Raw genomic sequence first — 22,796 nt, 5'->3', positions numbered from 1 at the left:
CCTGTAGATTAAGAAATACTTCCTTTCGATTTCTGCAGTTAAAATCATAGTTTTTAAACACAGGTTCGGGTTACGGATCTTGACCGGATCGATCGAGTCAATTTCTATTTTAAAAAAATTTAAAATAGTATTGTTTTAGTAAAAAAAAAACAAAAGTCAACGGGTTACAACCGGGTTTTGCCAGGTCAACCGGGTTGCAGGTCGGCTGGGTCACACCGGGTCATAAATTTTCCTATTTTTTTATCAACTCGGCCCGGTTTCAGCCCCGGGTCGGCCGGGTCTCTAGTCGACCCGCCAAGCCAGACCGGGTTTCAAAACTATGATCAAAATATTTTCTAATTACATGTTTGTTTTTACATTAAAAAAATGTTTTTTAAAATAAAATTTAATTTAAAATATTTTTATATATATTTAGATTTTTTTGATATTCATATTAAAAAATATATTTAAAAAAATATATTTTATTTTAATATATTTTAAAAAAAAAAACTTTAAACAACAACTACATTAAAATATTAAACATGCTATCAAAACAATACAAACTATAGTATTTATAAGGATATTGGATTGAATTTAAAACATGTTTGACGAATTGTTTATTTTTGTATTTTAAAAGTTTTTTATTTTTTTGTTTTAAATTAATGTTTTTTATATTATTTTTTATCTTCTAATATTAAAAATAATTTTTTAAAAATAAAATATATTTTTTTAATATATTTTTAAATAAAAATACTTTGAAAACCTACTTTTAAATATAAATTTTAATTTTAATTGTTTAATAGTTTTATTTAATGAAACATAATAATTTGTTCTTTTGCATGAGACGGTAAATAAGCTTCAGAAATGATTGACTATACTTTTGATCAAAACAGGAGATGAGCAATTAATGACTAGTTTTTTTTCCTGGGATTGTTATGAACAATTATAAAGAGATTTGAATCATTTTTAAGATATTAAGACTAATGTCCCATAATGTATATGAGATTTGATTTATTATTTGAAATTTATTGTTGGTTGAAAATTAAAGTAGATGGTAGGGGTGTGCAAAAAAACTGGAAAACCAAATAAACCGAAAAAACCGAAAAAAAATTAACCAAAAAAACCGAACCGACAAAAAAAACCGATTAAACCGATTAGAATAGTTAGAAAAAATCTTGGTTCGGTTCGGTTTTCGGTTTTGTAATGCAGGAACTGGTTAACCCGGACCGAACCGAACCGGTTCAAATAGAAATAAAAAAACCAGTACTATAAATACCTTCCAAACCCATCTACAGTTCTACATTTCAGTCTCTTCTTCTAACCTAGTCGCTGCCCCCCCTCTCACTCCCTCTTGATTAAATCTTCATCTCTTTTTTATTCTCTCCCATCAACAATTCAGTTCTACTTCTACATTTCAGTCTCTTCGTCTAACCTAGCCACCGCCCCCCCTCACTCCCTCTTGATCAAATCTTCATCTCTATTCTCTCTCATCTACAGATCTGCTTTGTAGTTTATTCTTCTAACCCTAGCAAATCTAGTCGCCGCCCCCCTCCCTCTTATTCAATCTCTCGATCAGATCTTCATCTCTCCCATATACAGATCTACTTTTTAGTTTCTTCTTCCAACCCTAGCAAACTCAGCCGCCGCCCCCTCCCTCTTGTTCAATCTCTCAAGCAAATCTTCATCTCTCAATCTTTTTGTCTCTAAATCAAAACTAGCAGTCGCTCCTTCAAGTTCTTTGTCTCTCCAAGTTGGATCTGTCTATTCTCTTTTCTATATTGTTTTTTCTTTTTCTTTTTCTTTTTTTAATTTTTATCAGTTTATATTAACCTATTTTGTTAAACTTTTCAGGTGAACTATTCAAAAGAACCAAATGAACTTTTAATGTCCATGCTTGCGCGCCTCAATAATTGGTTTTTTTCTTTGCAATTTCTTCTCACTTGGTTTCTGAGAAAATACAAGCAATAAAATGTTGAAGACATATGGTTTACTTAACAATAATATTAAAATAGCAGCATTTTTTCTTTTGTTTTGTTTTTGTGAGTGCTGGGAGAGAGACTGTTGATGCATTTTATTTCAATTTCAAGGACTCCTGCAGATTGTATTTCTTTAGTTTTATCAGATGCATTGTTTTCTTGGTTTAAGTGTTATTTGTTGTATAATATTATTTTGCATTTTGATTAGAGTTGATTGGTTTGAGAAAATTGGGGTGCAAATTAAAAGATATTTCTCCTGTAATTTGAGATAAATTCTGGTAAAGAAAAGTTAAACAATGAATATAGGTTTTTTTATATCGATTATAAATTTTCAAGCTTTTTAAATGACCCCATCAAAAGTCATAAAAAAGCCAAAAAAAAATAAACTGGTTTTTCCGGTTTTTCTCTTCAATTAACCGAACCAAACCGAACCGAAACTGGTCGGTTTGAACCGGTTTCAGTTCGGTTTCGTTTTTAAAAAAAAAAAACTGGTTAGGTTATTTTTTTAGATGAAAACCGGACTGAACCGAAAATGCTCACCCCTAGTAGATGGTTATTATTGGTAAATCTTAAACCGGATAGTTTTTGTAATTTCTTTGAAAACTAAAGAAGATGGTTATTATTTGTAAATTTTAAACTATAGCAATTTAAGAGGAATACTTCTGAATTTACAAGGGTTAAAATATAATTTATCCAAGATATTTTGTTATAGTATCAAGGCAATTAAACACGTGAGTGTATCACTAAATTCGACAAGTAATGCAAATTATTTCAAGTAAATATAATAACTAATAATATAACTTAAAATACTTAAAATATAAAGATAAGAGATATAATTTGCAAACTTGTTTTTAAGTGGTTTGGTAAGTCTTTATCCACACCTTAAATGTCAAACCATACTTGAGTATTGTATTGTTTTATTAGTCCAAGTTCAAGAGCACAATAACCACTTGATGAATTCACACCAACCTTTTCGCACCACTTGAAGATATGCACTCTTCAAGATTTTTTTCATGGTGAAATTTCATCACCAATATCAAGAGTTTTTATCTAATTCTCAGAGGTTTTTAAGAATGATTTTGTTTTTTCACAACAACTCTCCTAGTAGAGTGGATAATACAATTTAAATTACAATATTTATATAACTCACAAGATAACACTTATAGGATTTAAAGGTATTTAAATGTTGTGAGAATGAGATTGAATACTCTTATACTAAAATATAAAGATTTAATAGCATAAACTAAAGTATGATTAGATATTGATGATTTTGTAGTTGTTTTACTCTTAGAATAACTTGTATATAATATATATTTGGATTCTCTTGTTAATTTTGCAATTAGAAAGAGCACAAATTAGAGTATGATAAGAGATTGATAATTTTGTAGTTTTGCTCTTAGAATAGCTTGTATATGATATATATTTGGATTCTCTTGTTAATTTGCAATTAGACAATATATATATGAAAATGAAAAACAAATCGTTTGTAGCTGTTATAATTTAGTGACTTTATCTTCTACCCCAGCACATAGGGAATAAATTAAAATGAGAATATTTTTTTGGACCAAAAACATTAACATTTGAATGGGATCAAAATAAATAATCAAGAAATTCAAGGAGCACATCGTACTTTTCTGCGCTCATGTTGCAAGAAAAAATGCATTGACTACACTAAGTCTAAGGACTAGTGTTTTTTTGTTATAGAATAAATTTTATAACATGATCAAAGGCCAAAACCACCCACATCAAACCTATTTTCTAAGAGAAACTCATTGACAAGATCACCATCTTTTTCATGGCTGGATACCAACGACCTAAAAGTTTTTCTTTCTTCTTCCTTTTTTGGTGACTCCCTTCATATTCCAACATATAGGGACTTAATCACAATAAAAATAAAGTTTTGGACCAAAATGTTAATATTTGGAATTAATGGGATAAAAAACTCAGGGACTACACTATACTTTTTATGCCAAGCTATTGAAAAAATACATTATGGATGAATAGATGCACAATGTTTTTTGCTAAGTCTATTATATAAATATTTAATTTATAATAATAGATGATGGTTTATACTAAAAAACATATTTTATATTGAATAAATAAATAAATAAATAATAAGAATAATATATAAAGTTGAATTGAGTCACTCGTAATAAGGCTTAAGTTTTTTTTTATATATATAGAACTCAAACTCAACTATCAAATTTAATATAATATCAGAACTTCATAGTTATTCAATGTTCTAGTAGAGATTCTAGAGCAAGATTTGGAGCTTAAGTCATTTGACATACCAAAAAATGAGATGTAACTAAAGAAGAGTATTAAAGAACATAAACCACTTTAAATAAATAAATAATAAAAGAAAATTATATAAAGTTGATAATTGACTACCCATCACAAAACTTTAAGTCTTTTAAATATTAAATTTAAAAGTTTCCATGATAGTTTATAGAAAAAAGAAAATATATATTAGCTCGATAAATATTTTTGTTAGGCACAAAACCACATAACAATTAACAAAAACTAAAATAATCAAGAAATTCAAGGAGCACATCGTACTTTTCTGCGCTCATGTTGCAAGAAAAAATGCATTGACTACACTAAGTCTAAGGCCTAGTGTTTTTTTGTTATAGAATAAATTTTATAACATGATCAAAGGCCAAAACCACCCACATCAAACCTATTTTCTAAGAGAAACTCATTGACAAGATCACCATCTTTTTCATGGCTGGATACCAACGACCTAAAAGTTTTTCTTTCTTCTTCCTTTTTTGGTGACTCCCTTCATATTCCAACATATAGGGACTTAATCACAATAAAAATAAAGTTTTGGACCAAAATGTTAATATTTGGAATTAATGGGATAAAAAACTCAGAGACTACACTATACTTTTCTATGCCAAGCTATTGAAAAAATACATTATGGATGAATAGATGCACAATGTTTTTTGCTAAGTCTATTATATAAATATTTAATTTATAATAATAGATGATGGTTTATACTAAAAAACATATTTTATATTGAATAAATAAATAAATAAATAATAAGAATAATATATAAAGTTGAATTGAGTCACTCGTAATAAGGCTTAAGTTTTTTTTTTATATATATAGAACTCAAACTCAACTATCAAATTTAATATAATATCAGAACTTCATAGTTATTCAATGTTCTAGTAGAGATTCTAGAGCAAGATTTGGAGCTTAAGTCATTTGACATACCAAAAAATGAGATGTAACTAAAGAAGAGTATTAAAGAACATAAACCACTTTAAATAAATAAATAATAAAAGAAAATTATATAAAGTTGATAATTGACTACCCATCACAAAACTTTAAGTCTTTTAAATATTAAATTTAAAAGTTTCCATGATAGTTTATAGAAAAAAGAAAATATATATTAGCTCGATAAATATTTTTGTTAGGCACAAAACAACATAACAATTAACAAAAACTAATTGTGCATAGAAAAACATTGTTCATTATGAGTGAAAACATTGTTCACTAAAAAAGTGTAATAACATTTTTTTTCTTTCTCACTAAAATCCTTAAACTGATTATTGGGAGCATTGAGATCTTTTTACAAGGCTCATTAATCATTATCAAATTGATTAAGAGTAAATAAATATTTTCACATTTTAAAAGCACAATGAAACAGCCAAAATGTCATTGGAAACAAAAAATTTAAAGCTAATAGCTAAGGGCTTTTTCATATTCTCACAAATTGTTATTTCAATATTATTAGGTTAGATGAGGGGCAATTTGGTATTTGGATAAATATTAAAAAAAACCAAAAAGCAACATGTAACAATGTATGGGGGCGCACTCATACCTATCAGGCTACACATGTGGCACCTCCTGGCTGTCAAACATCAACTTTTGCCATGTCATTAGAAGTGCCGCAATGTTTTATTCCTATTGAAGCGACATGTGGTGGCGTTGGGATAGCGATACTACGTTGGTGACCTTTTTTTTCTTCACCTTCCTCTTTTCTTTCTCATCTTGAAAAGCACGCTAACAATGCAAAATTTCAAAGTTGTCCTCTAATTTATTGATATGTTAAAATCAGCTCTTATTCTTTTGATTTTAATTTTTTGTTGTTATCCATTCTATAAAATTTTGCAATTGTATCTTCCAATCTCAATTTGTTATATGTTATTATTTTTTTTAATTTGGTTCTCATTCTTTTAATTGTTTTTTTAAGTCTTTCTGTTAAATTAATTTTTCTTTTTAATTTCACCCTTCAATAAAAAATTTATTTTTATTTTTTCTTTCAATTTTTATCTTCATCCTTTTGATTGTTTTTTTATTTGGATCCTTTTTAAAAATTTATTTTTCTTTTTAATTTCACCCTTGAACTAAAAATAAAAATTTATTTTTAGTTCAATTTGATCCTCATTCTTTTAATTGTTATTTTTTTTCTAGGTCTTTATGTATAATTGAAATTCTTTTCCAATTTTAGCCTTCAATATTTAGTTGGTTGATAATTGGGCTTTGTGATTTTTTCAAATAAGATGCATTCGGTCTAATGATCTTAGCCACGAGTTTGAAAAGATAACACGATGTAACATCATTTTTTTAATGTATTTTTTTTCAAACTTTCATCATTTGACATCGATTTTTTTTTATATAAAAAAGAACTAAGTTTTGAGATTTTTTTTGTTTATTTTTCTATTAAATTATATCGATCTCATGACCTAGGTCATAAGTTTAATTGGTTGATCCAGGATGACTTGGCTCTTATTACTTGGGTTATAGGTTTATCATGCTAACATGAGTTGAATCAGGCTAGGTTCTTTTTTTTTACCCAATATTTTCCTTTTATATTTAATAGGCCGAGAATTGAGCTGCATTATTTGTTCCTTTTTTAGAGAAAAACAATTCAGGTTATCGTGATCATTTTTTTTTGAATTTGGTCCATATAAACCCAACATATTTGACTCAATCAAATCTATAACTTGAGTCATAAATTTTTCCTTCATGCTTTAAAACATATTTATAACATCTAAACATCATTTTTTTACCAAAAAAACATATTACATAACACAGGTCCATAACTAGTAATTGTACTAATCTAAATTCGTACATATCCAAGGTTATATTTTCAAATAAGCATTTGAATATTCAATGTCAAATGATAAATGGAGATTTATATAATATTTAAATTGCGAGTTTTTTGTTTCTATCTCCAAATAAAAATATTTTTTCTTTCAACCACGTAAGTTTTTAAATAATATTTTGAAATGTACATTTTCAATCAAATTATTTATTAATTTTTTAACTCTAGTTTTGGGATTTCATCAATAATTTTTTAAATTTTAATTAAAATAAATCAAATTTATTTATTCTTTTAATAAGCCACATCATTTTATTAAAAATTTCAATTCACTAAATAGAATCTTTTATAACTTCTCTACAAAAAAACAAATACATTTTCATTCAAAATACTTTTCTTTTAAACAACTCTTTTAGAGTTTCTTAATAAATATGTGTTTAGTTTTTTTACAAATATTAATTCATTTCAAATCTATTTTATTTTAATAAGATACATCATTCTATTAATAATCTCAATTCATTTAATATAATCTTCTATAACTTTTCTAAAAAATAGTACATTTTCAATCAAAATACATGTTTTTTTTAGCAACCTTTTTGGGTTTTCTCAACATGCATGTGTTTAATTTTTAATAAAGAAGAATTAGTCTTGTTTATCCTTTTTATAAGGAATCTATTCCATCAATGGTCTCAATTTATTGAATAAAATCTTTTATAATTTCTCTACAAACTTATTTAATATATAGTACATTTAAATTGTTTTTCTTCTCATTCTAGATATTTTCTACCTCCAAATTAAAACATTGTTTTTTTTCAATCACATAAATCTTTTTTACTATGCTAAAAAAGAGAAATAAAAAATACATTATGAATGTAACAATTTTCACAATGCAAGGCTAAATTATGAGTAAGCAACTTTTAAGCAATTATGATCGAAAATTTTCTAAATATGAATACAAACATTAATTAGCATATATACTATCTATAATAAAACATTTGGGGTGCAAAACACCTCTTTCATTATTTATATGAATAATGAAGGAGGTGGATTTTTCTTCTTTCTTTCTCTTCCCCCCCCCCTTCTTTTTTTCTTTCATTTTTGTTCTTCTTTTCTTAATTTCATGTTTCAATATTTGTTTGATTTTGAATTTATTTTCATAAAGTTTTTTGATTTACTTTGTATAAGGTTATCGTAGACTCAAACAAACATCATGATATTTGGTTTATACTTGATTTTATGAGCATTTCTTTTTGTTATCGTATAGTTAAATAAAAAAAGTTCTTAAACCTAATAGAGTCCATTACCTGAATCATGAATTTGATGGTTTACACCGTAAAGCTCATGTCGATCTAATATGTTGTTGTTTCAATATTAAAAACCTAGGGACCATGCTTTTTTCTGGTTGCCTGGGTTGCTTTTGGACCTCCAAGTCTACTTGGTCATATTATGTCAACTCCCATATGGTTTAATTTTAAACTTTGATTATGTAAGGAGCGGGTCAGAAGGTTTTAAAATTGATCAGTTAGATCATCTTTAATAACAATGCCAAATAGTTTCTTGTAGTTCAAACAATTTTTTTATGTTAAAAAAGATTTAATACGAGTCATAACATAGTGCAACCGTGTAAACTAGTTATACTAACAACTAAAAATGTTGTGAGATAATTTAATTATTCATATGAACAATAAATTAGGTTATTAGTCATTTAGTTATAAGATTTCTATTGTAGTATAATTGTTAATGTGTGGAAGTAATGTGAGGTCACAAGTTCAAGATTTTAGGCTTCATATTTTTTTCTCAGCTAACAAAAAACAATGGTTAATATATTATTTTGATTTAAAATGAACACAGATGACTTGTCGTTTATGTTTGTTCTTTTGTTTTAGAAAAAGGAAGGGGCAAAACAAAGATGGACTAAATGCGAGGGCCTCTCTCGGGCCCATACACCTGGCTTTTGAGGCCCATCTCAATGTGACAAAGCTTTTTTTTTTTCTTTTTTTTTAATTACTTTTTTCCAAGTCCATCAATTAGAGTTAGGCTTTTATTTAATTTTATACTTTAGTGTTGAGTTGATAGTAAATCATTTTTTTTGCATTTTTTTATTATATAATAAAATAAAAGAATTAAATTGATCCATTAGAGTCCATAATCTAAATCGTGAGTTTGATGAGTTAATTAAATATTAATCAAAAAGTTAAGTTGGGATTTTTTCCACTTTTTTTTATATCTTTTGGTTTTTTATTGTCAATTTATCATTTTTTTTTGGGACATGTCATCTGTGTTTTTGTTTTTTAAAGGAAGGGCCAGGCAAAGATAGGCCAAGCGTAAGGGCCTCCCTCAAGCCTATGTGCCCAACTCTTGAGGCCCAACCCAGTGCAACTAAGCCGAGCTTTTGTTTTAATTATTTTTTTCAAATCCATCATTTAAAACAAGGCTTTTATTTGATTTTATTCTTCACTAAAGTAATTAAATCTATCAAGTAGAGTTTATAACTTAGGTCACGAGTTTTGCAGGTTAACTAAATATTAGTCAAAGAGCCGGTTTGAGATTTTTTTGCATTTTATTTTTTTGTTGCCAATTCCATCATTTATTTTTTTAGACCTACCGTCTGTGTTTGTTTTTTTATATGTAAAAAAGAAAGGGGAGGACGAAGATGGGCCAGGTGTGTGGGCCTCCCTTAGGCCTATGTGCCTAGCTCTTGAGACCCAGCCCAGTGCAACTGAGTGTTTTTTTTTTTTTTTATCTTAGCCATTTTGTTTTTTTTTTTGCTTTTTTTTTTAATTATCCGTTTCAAAGCCTATCAATTAGAGTGGTTCTTTTATTCAATTTTATTTTTCGGTATTGGATTGATGGTAAAATAAAAGAATTAAATTGATCAAGTACCATAACTCGGGTTGTGGTTTAGGTGGGTTGACTAAATATTAATTAAAAAGTCAGGTTGAGATTTTTTGACATTTTTTTTCTTACATCTTATTTTTTTTTCCAATTTCATGGGGTTTTTATTGAATTTTATCACTTAATATTGAGCGGATGATAAATTAATCTTGATATTTTCTATGATATAATAAAACAAAAAATTAATTTAACTTAGTGGAGTCCATAACTCGGGTCACGAGTTTGGTAAGTTGATATCATTCAAAAAGTTGGGTAGGGATTTCTCAAGTTTAAATTATTACACAAAGTTTAATGATAATGTCAAAATGTTTTTACAAAACTAAATATATCTTTTAACATTTTAAAAATTTTGTGTTCTAGTCACAGTGAAAATGCAAGCAAATAAAAAACTAGTAATTTTAGACTCATAGTAAAAATATATAAGCAATTTTATGTAATTTAAATCATTATTTTACTTAATATACTTATATATAGTATTAAATAAATTCAAGGAATATATTTGAAAAACCTTATAATATCAAGAAATTAATTTGAGGTTTAGTGTGTTTAATATTGTGATAAATAATGTTTTTTAAAAATATTTTTCACTTGAAAATTAATTAAAATTATTAATTTTTTTAACATTAACACATCAAAATTATTAGAAAATATTAATTTAATATTTTTTCAATAAAAATATAATTTTAAAAAACATTTAAAAAATAAAATTTAACACATTTTCAAACCGGACACAAAATGAAAACAAGCATGTCACGTGCCACGTGACATCACGGGGCAGTGGTAGGTAATCTCCTTTCTTTCCACTCCTGACACAGCACGCGCTCTCCACGTGAGCTTCCTCACAAAAAAATATTAAATTTCCCAAAACACCCTCACACTTTCTTTTCACTACTAAAATACCGTGACACCGAGTTCTGTAAGTTCCTAAAACGTCACAGTGGTTCACCTGAAAACCTCTTAGTTATTCAACACCCACTAATACTCAACCACGTGTCTTAAAAAGTCCTCTTTAATAGACAGAACTCTCAATGTCCGACACGTGTCTCAACATAGATGCCCCTAGAAGGGTCTCTCTCTACACTTTCAAAAGCTCCCTCCTTTTTAACTCCTCTCACTGTCTCTCTCCAAAAAACCATCTCTATCTCTCTGTTGGGTTTTTGAGCTTTCAGAGAAGATTCAGCTAAAAAGATTTGGTGGGTATGTTCTCTTTCAGACTTTATTGAATTTAATGGGCTCCTTTTATTTTTGGAATTACTGATTTTTTTTAGCAGAAGTTTGTGTGTTGTGTCTAAGTTTCTGTTTGGTTGGTGAGAAAAGTTGAGAAATTTGAAGGGAAAGTTTCGAATTTTAGTATGAGTTCCAGTATTTTTTTTTAATTTCTAACAGCTAAGATAAAGTTCCAATCTTTTCTTTTATTTTCTTTCACTTTCTAAGCTGCCAAACAAAGAATAGTATCACATGCATGAGTTGGTTTTTTAGTTTCAAGCAAGTAGTGATTATTCTTTGATTATGATGATTTAGTGATGAAATATTGAAGCGAAATTGTTATTTAGCTAGTGAATCTTAAGCAAGTGTGTTGGTTGAGATTCTTTGATGGAAGAGATTGATGTGGTTGAGTTTTGTTGATTTACTGGATTTTTTTTCTTAAGATTAATGTTTGTGTATTGTTCAATACATGCATGTATTAATTTCCCAATTTCTGGTGTATACATGAGTTTTGAGGTTTCTTAAGAGAGTAAAATTGTGGATTTGACCAAAATTAGAGCTTATGGAAGCTATGTCTTGATTGATGCGAGTTTCAATTCCCTTTACTCTTCCCTTTCCTTTTCTTCATTATAATCTGCAAATTTTCAGTTTCTCTGTAATGTGACTTGTACAAAATGTATTTTGTTAGATGGCATGCATTCTATTTTGGGTTTTATCATGATTTATTTTGTTGTTTGGTGGCATGCATCTTTAGGGGACATATTTTGCTGCAATGGCTAAAGTCTTGAATTTGCAACAATAATATTGTTTAGGTTCTAGTTTTAAGAGCAGCCACTTGATGCAAAAATGCTGAAGGGTAAAACTCCAAAATTCCCTCTCTAGGATCTCATTTTGTCATGGAACAGTAGTTGGGAAATTGATATTTATAATTTTCTCTTGTGATCTTTGTGACTTCTTCATATTTTTTTCAGTACAAGGGTAATGAGGTGTTTGAGAGTGTGATAGCGGTTGCTTTTCAAAGTGCTTTTTACTCGGAAATGCATCAAAATACTATTTTTTTTATTTTTTAAAAATTATTTTTGACATTCGCACATCAAAATGATCTAAAAACATAAAAAAAAATTAATTTGAAGTACAGAAAAAAATAAAAAAATTTCAAATTTTTTCAAAAGCCCTTTTGAAACTAAAAGGCAAACAAGCTTTAAGCTTAATATAGATCATGATTTAAGGACTCAGGATTTTGGATGAACCCCAAAATTAAGAGGGCTGCGAAAGGTCCAAATGTGGAGTGGTTGAATTTTTTGCATGTATTGATAGGGAAGAATCCATGGTAAAAGTTTGGGGTGCACGTCTTGAAATCTAATGGTGAGACATGACAATACAAGCTCAACATGGTTGAAGGTAGTGCAGAAGTGATAGGATTTGAAAGTATATCAATGCAGAGATACCTGGTCATCAAAGGTTTATATTCATGATGATAGAGGAAGTTGTTGATTGGTTTTATCAAGAAAACCTAATTTTAAGAGAAGGTGTCTTATCATGAGCAAACTTTTCTGGATGATTTAATTTTTTCACAGTGGTAAAGCTAGAAAGAAAATGATTATGCTGTTATAATTAACTTTTGAGGGTGCATCATCAAACTAGATGCTCATGTATTCGAAAGGGAGGTACCGCTCTCTTAAAAATAATGTAGTTTAAGATACTTACTGATTCCTGAACACCTGTAATTGATGGAAGAAGTAGTTAAGTAAGGAGAGGAGCTGGGTTCCTAGTTTTAACCACTCTTAGTAGAAGGTTATATATCATGTGTATTCATTAGGTCAACTATCTAGCAGTATACTGGATATAGAATAGTGAAACAAGCAAAGGACTAGTGACTAGCTTATAGTCTCATTGCTCACATGCACGTGCATGCAAATCTGTGGTGACAAAGCTTAACCAGATATGTTCAATAGCAAGAATGGATGGATGCTTGTGCCTTCGGAAGACTTTTGATAGATAGGGAAGCCAAGTCATTTGTCTCCAGGTTGTTGTGGATAGAAGCACTAAGAGTTATTAGCCTCTTTCTTTGGAAGGATAGAGAATCTGTATGAATATTAATGTGGTATCATATTGTTGTTGGAACTTGGAGTGGAGATCCAACTTGATTAGGAAATTGGTCATTCTTGAGATTTACTTATTTCACTGGTTATGAATTTATGAGATTGACCCTTCAGGTCTAATCATTAATCAAATCTTTACTTCTGTTTCTCCTCCATTTCTGTAAAAATTTAGATGTTTTGATACGTTTCGAATGGGTTTTGGATGCTGTTGCAGGCTGTCTGATTGTGAGAATTACACTTAAGAAGTTTAGCCCTTTTTTTTCTTTTATTTTTGTGCTTCTCGTCAATGTTTCTGAGTTTGTGATTACTCCTGAGAATGTATTGTTTTTTGTTTGACCTTTATAGTATTCTGATGAGAGATAGCTAGAAAGAGGGCCAAAGAAACTCTACAAGCATCCATGGACCAATCACAACAAACCCGACAGCAACAGTCACAGCAGCAACCTGTAGTAGCTGGTGCAGGTCAGATGGCCTATGCTTCTACCCCCTACCAAACTGCTCCAATGGTGGCTTCTGGGACTCCTTCCATAGCCATCCCCTCCCCAACTCAGTCTCCAGCCACCTTCTCTAATTCACCACACCAACTTACATACCAGCAGGCCCAACATTTCCACCACCAACAGCAGCAGCAGCAACAACAGCAGCTTCAGATGTTTTGGACCATCCAAATGCAGGAAATTGAACAAACAACTGACTTCAAGAACCATAGCCTTCCACTTGCTCGGATTAAGAAGATAATGAAAGCTGATGAAGATGTTCGGATGATTTCAGCAGAGGCTCCTGTTATTTTTGCTAAAGCGTGTGAAATGTTCATCTTGGAGCTCACCTTGCGCTCTTGGATCCATACTGAAGAGAACAAAAGAAGGACGCTACAGAAGAATGATATTGCAGCTGCAATTTCCAGGACCGATGTTTTTGATTTCTTAGTTGATATTATTCCAAGAGATGAGTTGAAAGAGGAGGGTCTTGGGGTCACTAAGGCAACTATTCCTGTTGGCCCTCCAGCTGATCTTCCATACTATTATGTTCCTCAGCATCCTGTAGGACCTCCAGGGATGATCATGGGAAAGCCAGTTGATCAAGCAGCTGCCTATGAAGCCCAGCAGCCACAACCTCCAGTGGCACTCATGCCATGGCTGCAGACTCAACCTCAACAGCAGCAAAGCGACCCTTGATGTCCAGGATGTGTGGCGGGAGTGTAGCAGCAGTCTGATTGTCAGGGGATTATTTTAGCAGTGTCTTTGCATCTGTGGTGAAGGGTTTAGCTTAGCATTAGTCAGTCTTTGTGATACCAAAACTGAGTTGTCTATGATGGTCAAGATGTGACATTTGCTTGTTTGCACTATTGTTTGAAAAATCGTTATGATTCTTTGGTGGTTTATGCTTGAAGAAAAGGATGGTGATACTGTTTTTAATTTTGTTTGTGCTTGGATGAAAATAGCATTAGAAGTTACGGGAATTTTTTGCAAACTCGGTTCATGGTAATCCGTGGTGATCCATATTTTAAGACTTTTGCTTCGTTTTGATAAGCGGTCAAGAGTTTAGATTTTCTGCAATTTAGAAAGAACGTAGTTTCGTTGTTCTTGTTTTAAAACATGCACCAGAAGCGAGCATTCCATTGTTCCTCCAATTGTATTCTGGGCTGCTCAAAGGCAATCCCCGTCAACTTCTCTGAGCACCAGAAGCGAGCATTCCATTCTCCCTTGGATCACTTTTACTCCCGTACAAAATCAAGTGCGTGCGCGCACACAAACAAAACGCTAATTAGTTACAAAGTTTAGGCAGCATCCAAATCCTATTCGAATTCATCAACATACCACTCACAACGTATTAAAAACAGAATATAAAAAAGGATTAGTAAGCCTACACAAGACCAAGAACTTGTACACAATGCAAACGTTAGAACAAGAAGAAAAGGCCAATAAATTTTTATCCAATTCATTGACATATTGTTCAACAATCACCAAGATCAGAAGATTACTTATCTACACCATAAACCTTACCATTGATGATTCTTCAAATTTTCCTGGATGCAATCTGTAACCCATAGCCACTAAAAAGCTTCAAACTTTATACTTTATGAGAACACAAAAACCTAACCCCGTTATCAAGATCACAATCACCAAAAAACACCCTATTTACATTGATCTACCGAAACAAGATTGTTTCATAATTCACATTCCACCCTTCTTTTAAACTCAGAGTCAGAATGGTGGTCCATTAAAACATGTATTTCCACCATTCTAACTCTGCATTTGATTGAAGAAAAGTTAGGGTTTTCTGTTGTTGAGTTTAAAGACGACTATAAAACATTTCTCTGAAGGTGGTGATAGAAGAGCGATGAAAATAATAAGAGTATTTCATTATTTATGGCCCTGTCTTTCTTATTCTTTGCTAAGTGTTGCATCTTTGCTCAAGATGTGTCCATATAAGATCTCAAGGAAATGGTCATGGAATGGAAGTGCTCAAGTGTCAGCAAATTCTGTAAGCTTGAAAGAAAGGTCTCCATTACTAGAAGAAATCTAAGTTTCCTATAGTTGGGATAACAATATCAAACTCATCTTTCCAAGATGGTGTTACATGGGATGATGATTGAGCCATTAGTGTGTTTTGAGGGGATTCTTAATGTCTTGAGTGTGTATTGTTGGCGTTGTGGATTTTGAGTGTTGGGGTTTATTCTAATAAGGGATGGAAATTGGGTTTGTTGCACAACCAAACTCAATACTATAGGATCTTAGCTAAATAGCCAAGACCCAACTGGCTCCACAGGAAGAGCCACTGTAATTGGGTCTGGCTACTTAGTCAGATCCAATTCTATGGGGTCTGGCTATGCAACTTTATATGTTTTTCTCTTTAGATTTTTTCTCTTTTCTCTTATTTAATTTTTCCCCCAGCAGGACCCATTAGAGTTGGGTCCTGCCCCTAGCAAGACCTAATAGCGTTGGGTCCTACCCCTAACAGGATCCAAAAAACCTTTGGTTTGGTTGCATAGCAGGACCCAATAGCTTTGGGTCCTGCCCCCAGCATGACCCATTAGCATTGGGCTAGACCCAATGATATTAGGTCTGGCTTGGAAGCCAAACCCAAATCGCTTCCAAAAGATTCCAATAGTGTTGAGTCCACCCTTCAGCAGGACCCAATAGCGTTGGGTCTAAATATTGCCAATTTTATTTGTTTTTCTCTTTAGATTTTTTTTTCCTTTTCTCTTATTGAATTTTGGCGTATTTCTCGAGCCAATTGGTAGAATTTGTAGGGCGTGTAAAAGGAGGGAGTTCGGTATATGGAGCCACCGAGGGACGTGAAAAATGCCTTTCAACAACATAAGGGAATGCGGGATATATAGTTCAAATGAACTACCTTTTATGACTTACACTCATAGAAGTTCATTGAGTTCCTCTACATATCAAGCTACCTACATATCTTCATAGTCTTAGAAGCATCTTTCTTCTTTCCCAATAGCGTTGGATCCAGATATTGCCAATTTTATTTGTTTTTCTTTTTAGATTTTTTTTCCTTTTCTCTTACAGGACCCAATAGCGTTGGGTCATGCCTCTAGTAGGATAAAAAATAGCTTTGGGTTCGGCTGTACAACAAGATCTATCAGCATTGGGTCCGGCTGCGAGCAGGTTTGGGTCCTCCCCCCAGCAAGACCCATCAGCGTTGTGTCCTGCCCCCAACAGAATCCAAAATAGCTTTGGGACAGCCAGACCCATGTTTATTGGGTCTGGATATTGCCAATTTAATTTGTTTTTCTATTTAGATTTTTTGTTTCTCTTATTTAATTTCCCTCCCATCAGAGTTGGGTCATGCCCCCAGCGGAACCCAATAGCTTTGGTCCGGTTTCCAAGCAGGACCTCATAGCTTTGGACCTGGCTATCCAGCAAGACCCAATAGCGTTGGGTCCTACCCCCAGCACGACGCAAAATAGCTTTGGGTTCGGCCTCAGTTGGACCCATTCTGGCTCTGTAGCCAGACCCAAATGTATTAGGTGTGATTGCGGTGCCAGACCTAAGTTTGGCTATTAGGTCTGACTCTGCCGCTAAAGTCAATGATATTGGGTTTGACTGTACAACCAGACCCGATAGCAGAACCTAATAGCGTTGAGTCTTACCCCAAGCAGCACCCAATAGTTTTGGGTTCGACTGCCCAGCAGAACCAATAGCTTTGGGTCCAACCTCAGCAGGACCCAATAACGATGGGTCCTGCTGGCACCTGGACCTATCAGCATTGGGTTCTGCCCCTAGCAAGACCCAAAAGCTTTGTGTTCGGTTGCCTAGCAGAACCCAACAATTTTGGATCCGGCTGTAAGACCCAATACTTTTAGGTCTGGCTTGGCCGCCAAGCCCAAGACACATAAAAGATTTTTTATGCTCTTTATTTTTTTTACATTTGAAAAAAAAATTGTTATTGATTAACTGCGAAGCACGACCAATATACTAGTTATAATTATATTGTATTATATAGTATTTTCCACGTGGTCATTTTTGTATTGTTTTTTTTTATCGTGTTTCGAAGCTGAACATTTTTTATTTTTGTTAGGGATTTTTTAAAATGGATAAAATATTTACTAGGCCATTATATGCTTTTGTTCTTTCATTTTTTTTTTTACTTTTTATATCATGAGAACACGTCATTATGCTATAATGCTTGGAGTTGGCCCGTTTTTTATATTATAAAAGAATTAACAATCTGTTTAAAATCAGTTTTTTATTGTAATTAAATTCAATTATAGTATTTAATTTTAATTTAATTGATAAATAAGTTAAATTCACATGTTGAAAGGGAAAAAATTCAATTCAATTTGTTTCTTACTACTCTCATCACTTTCATCTTATTTATTCAAAGATCTAAAAAAAAATGAAGGATAAATGAGTACTTTGAGGAAGCTAGTTTTAATATTAATTTCTTCTTTTAATGTAGTAGATCAAAGGGGTTCAATTCTGTTTTTAGAGATTGAATTCTATTTAAAATTCAATTCTTGACACTCAAATTAGATCCAAACATGCAATTTAATTAAAACCTCTTAATTAAATTCAATTCAAAAAGTTCCAAACATGCTATGAAAGATTTTGATTTTTCATTGTTGATCTATCATGTTTCTTTTCATATTTCACTTTTCATGTTATTTTTTATAACCAATTTTTTCATTCTAAGCTCCTAAATTTTTTAATATTTTGTAATTTGGTCATTAATTTTTTTTAAATTTCATCCTTACAAGTTATGTTAGCATGACTTTGTGTGTTAGGATATGTTTCGTATGCTCTCGTGTATCCAATATATCATGTAATATTTCAATAATAAATTAAAGTCTGATTTTATGAAATTGAATCTTAGGTTATTCTTAAAAATAATTGAAAGAACAAGGAACAAAATTAAAAAATAAAACGAAGTTTTTTTTTATCAAGAACATCAAAACGAACCCAACAACATGGAACCCAAAACAGACAAGATTTGATCAAAATAAAGGCACATACATGTTGAAAATCATGCATGAATCAATGATTTAGCATCCATCCACTTCGTTTATCACTTAAACATCATGATTTTTCAAGATGGGTTTTAGTTTAAAACTAAAACTCTAGGATTAAAAAATTCATGGTTTAAATTTCAAAATCTTATTCAAAGAATAAATGATTATGATGTTGAGAACTAACATAATTTAACAAAATAAGCATACTTCATGCTATAATATTTAGATTGGAACATTCTTTATAAAGTGATATTAACTACACTGAGAAACTAGTCACTGAAAAATTAAGTCAAACCACTTATGATTTTTCTAATATTTAAAGGATCATGACAGGTTGTTAAACACTGTACTTGATCTTCAAATATAAATCAATTAATTATTAAATCAATTAATTTATTTAATCTTATTCCACTTATGATTTATATTTGGACTAACTTATTAGGGAACCTAATAGGTCACACATATAAGAACCATTTGTTAGAAATTAAAATGAGGTGATTAATCAAGTGTGACGTGATTGTAAATAAATTTTAGAAATTGAAGATTAGAATGTAATTAATATAGAGGACTACAACTCTAGACCTAGAAATAATCAAGTAAGGACTTGATTGAATAAATTTCTAAAATTAGATTAAAATAATACATGTGATATTATTTAAGGGGAAATTTGATATTTTTTTTCATTTTTAGGATTTTTAGGTTTTCCTATAAATAGAATGATATGTCTCTTATTTTCTAAGATGAAAATATGAGGAGAGTACAATACAAAAACATTTAAAATACAAAAGAAAAGAGTTAGAATTCTAAGGTATAACAATCCTTGTCTTCTAAAAGGGTTTAGGAGATTTCTCGCTGGTAGTTCGTGTGGATTACCATTAGAGGCCGAATATGTGAACGACTTGTAGTTTCTGACAGTCCAGTTTTGAAGCAATTATTCAAAGCAAAAAAAAAAAAAACATATAGTCTTCATGTAATCTTTGTATAAACCCTAAACTACTCTAGATCTATCTAATGCGATCCTTGAAACTCTTGAAAAATTTTATATTTATTGTTTTCACTGTGTATATATGTTTCGTGTAACCTAACAATGCCAACCATAATTAGAAGTAAAAATTGTCATGTTTGACAATTTTGTTGAAGATGTTTCTTTTGGCATATTTGGTGCATGCCTACTAGTAACAAAAATGAAATTGATACACATAATATCAAAGAACTAATTCAACCTAAAAGCTTAAGTTTTTAGGTGAGGTCCCAAGATATGATTTATATTATTCTCTAATAGACCCCTTCAAGTGAAAGTCATTTGGGTTTGAAACTTACATATGTCCACGCTACTTTGTGCTTAATTTTTATTAAATAAATGGGGATAATGAGATTTAAACTCATGACCGCTTGGTTATCATGATACCATGTCAAAGAACCAATTCAACCAACTTAAGCTTTTAAGTAAGGTCCCAAAATATAATTTATATTATTCTCTAACACATAATCACTTTTGAACATTCATTAAATAGCTAGAAGTACAAATTTTCTACATTATTTCTTTTAATGGGATGCTAATTATCTTAGATTTGGAGCCTTAATGGTGGATGTCTTTCCAAATTTAGAGGTTTTGTAATAGGTAAATTAAAAATTACATAGGTACAATTATTTTATGCCCACTTAATGGCAGGTGTAAATAATAATAAGTGAGATACATTTAACAAATACAGAATGGAACTTTTTTTTTCCTTTCGTTTTAACGGTTTATTTAAATCCTGGGATAAAATTTCATTCTCTACTTGTTTCTTTGATTATTGTTAGGCATTGTAAGGACTCAACATTTAAATAATTCAATATATTTATATACACACATATAAGTTCGGGGAGAACGTTAGTGCGTACTTACTTGGGCTTTGTCCTCACATAATCAATTAGTCATTTACCAATTTATGATGGCACACTACTTTACGGGTAGGATAAAAAAAAATTGAACATGAAAAAAAAATTTAGACCATAAAAACTTATTTAGTATTGTTATTAAATCTAACCTTAATCTTGAAATCTCTCAACTCAACTCCTTAGCTCATTCAAGTTTAAAATTAACTTATGTGAGAGTTGCATTAAGATGATCCAATCAACTTGACAAGTCCAAAAAATAACCTATATAATCATTAAAAAGCATGGTTTGTTTTTTTTTAAAAAAAAATTCAAGATGATGTCTTTTTATTTTAATATTGAGATGACAACATATCGGATTGACCTGGGCTATACAACTTAACTCTCTAAACTTGTGACCTGAGTCATGGATTCCACTGAGTTTAACAACTTTTGTTTTTTTTTTTTTTAAAAAAAAACTAATTTTAACTTAATGATATGATAACAAAAAAGTAGACACTCACAAAATCAAGCACCAATCAAATATTGTGATATTTGCTTGAGACTGTAATAACCTTATAGAAAGCAAATAAAAACAAGTTATGAAGACCAATTCAAAATCCAATCAAATGTTGATGAATGAATTTGAAAAAAGAATCCAATAAGAATTCAATCCTAAGAAAAGAATTGGAAGATGGAATTTTAAAGATAATAATAAAAAAACAGAAAAGGAAAAAAAAATGACATGACCTAGTAGGTCAATCTTGAAACATCTTGATCCAACTCCTTACATAGCATGGATCTAAAAGTAATCTGTATAGGAGTTGTCCCAATATGATTTAGTTGTTCTGGCAAGTCTAAAGGCAACACAGACAACAAGTAAAAAACATGCTTTAGCTATTAAAAAAAATTCAAGATTATATTTTTTTAATACTGAGACGGTGACATATTGAATAGACCCAAACTTCACAGCTTAACCCACTAAACCCGCGATCTAGATCATGAACTACACGAGGTTTAACAACTTTTTTTTTTTTTATCATTTTCCATGATCTCAATAATTTGCTTGTCACTCGATAATTCTAAAGTTGCCTGTTTTCTTGTAGGTAGTTCAAAAGGTACTTAGTACCCATTATATCACGATGCTTTAACGTTTTGATTAGAACATGCAATTGTTGAACACTATCATCTGAGTATTGATCCAAATTCTCTAAAGCCACATTATTCATAGATCTAGTTTTACAATGTCGAAAAGAATTTGCAATTGTACTTGCTTTAACTTTTGTTGTCCAAGCAGAGATTGCAAGACTCATTACTTCTAAAACATTCATCTTATTTTAGGATCTCAATTTCATAACTCTCTAAAAGATTTTAATAAAATCAATGATGATAATGCATCTTGAAAGCTTGTATGATCTCTGTATCACAAAGTTAAATCTTTAATGTTATGTTGGGTGGCAAGAAAAACATTTCAATATTTTTCAAACCTTTAATAGTTTTTGGATGGGCAAGACAATTATCAATAAATAGAAGATCTTTTCTATTATCTATTTTTTCTATTAAGTTGTCGAACTTATTTTTGGAAGAGAATCCTAGTCATCCATGCTCATTTGTTAGCATGATACTCGCAATTCATACTATTCAAGTTCACATTCTTAAAACATCATGGTTTAACATGCTTGCCAATTACCATAAAAGGATTTTATCATAACCATCCTTATAATAGAAAATAACGGTTACAAGTCTTTTCTTGTCTTGTTTCTTACCTTTATATTGCTTTGTTGTAAGAGAATGATGTGGTTGTAGTTTATAAAACAATATTGTTTTATCCATATTAAAAACATCTTTCATGGGAAATTAAAATATCCTTTTCTATTAAATTGCTCTTCATGAGTTTCATATCAATTGATGTGTTTCTTTAAAAAGAAAATACATTTTAATATCACACGTCTTAATTTGAAATGCTCAAACCAAATCTCGGTAAAATAAAATTTTAGGGCATATATAGGTACATCTTCTTCAGAACTCCTTTATCTTCTTCAGAACTCCTTTATCATCTTTGTGATTAGTTCTCTTGTTATATTCATATGTTTTTGGTATTAAACAATCCACTAATTGAGAATCTTTTCTAGCTTCAAGAATTTTGCAGTTTTGTATCGTTTGGCATGGCCTTAGAAGGAATAGCATTATGTAATCAATAAGGAAGAAGGCGGAATGGGCGGCGAGACGGTGTCAGAAGCTGGCCATATCGTAGC

General features: G+C 30.7%; 1 protein-coding gene across 3 annotated transcripts; it reads left to right on the top strand.

Moving 5' to 3' along the window:
- The first annotated feature begins 10,933 nt into the window (after positions 1–10,933).
- On the top strand, positions 10,934–14,629 carry LOC7471426 (nuclear transcription factor Y subunit C-2). Of its 3 annotated transcripts, none has more exons than XM_002310045.4 (2): positions 10,934–11,103; positions 13,560–14,629. In XM_002310045.4, exon 2 carries the CDS (start codon positions 13,613–13,615, stop codon positions 14,387–14,389), a length of 777 nt encoding a protein of 258 aa, XP_002310081.2. In that variant the 5' UTR covers positions 10,934–11,103; positions 13,560–13,612; the 3' UTR covers positions 14,390–14,629. The 3 variants fall into 3 exon arrangements, with proteins under 3 accessions (XP_002310081.2, XP_024460707.1, XP_052310750.1); XM_024604939.2 differs by having other exon boundaries at positions 10,937–11,099; XM_052454790.1 differs by lacking the exon at positions 10,934–11,103 and adding an exon at positions 11,947–11,968.
- The last annotated feature ends 8,167 nt before the right edge of the window (positions 14,630–22,796 follow it).

Source organism: Populus trichocarpa, chromosome 7, assembly GCF_000002775.5.
Source record: "Populus trichocarpa isolate Nisqually-1 chromosome 7, P.trichocarpa_v4.1, whole genome shotgun sequence".
In the NCBI taxonomy this organism is placed as follows: domain Eukaryota; kingdom Viridiplantae; phylum Streptophyta; class Magnoliopsida; order Malpighiales; family Salicaceae; genus Populus; species Populus trichocarpa.
This window is presented reverse-complemented; position numbering and strand designations above follow the sequence as displayed.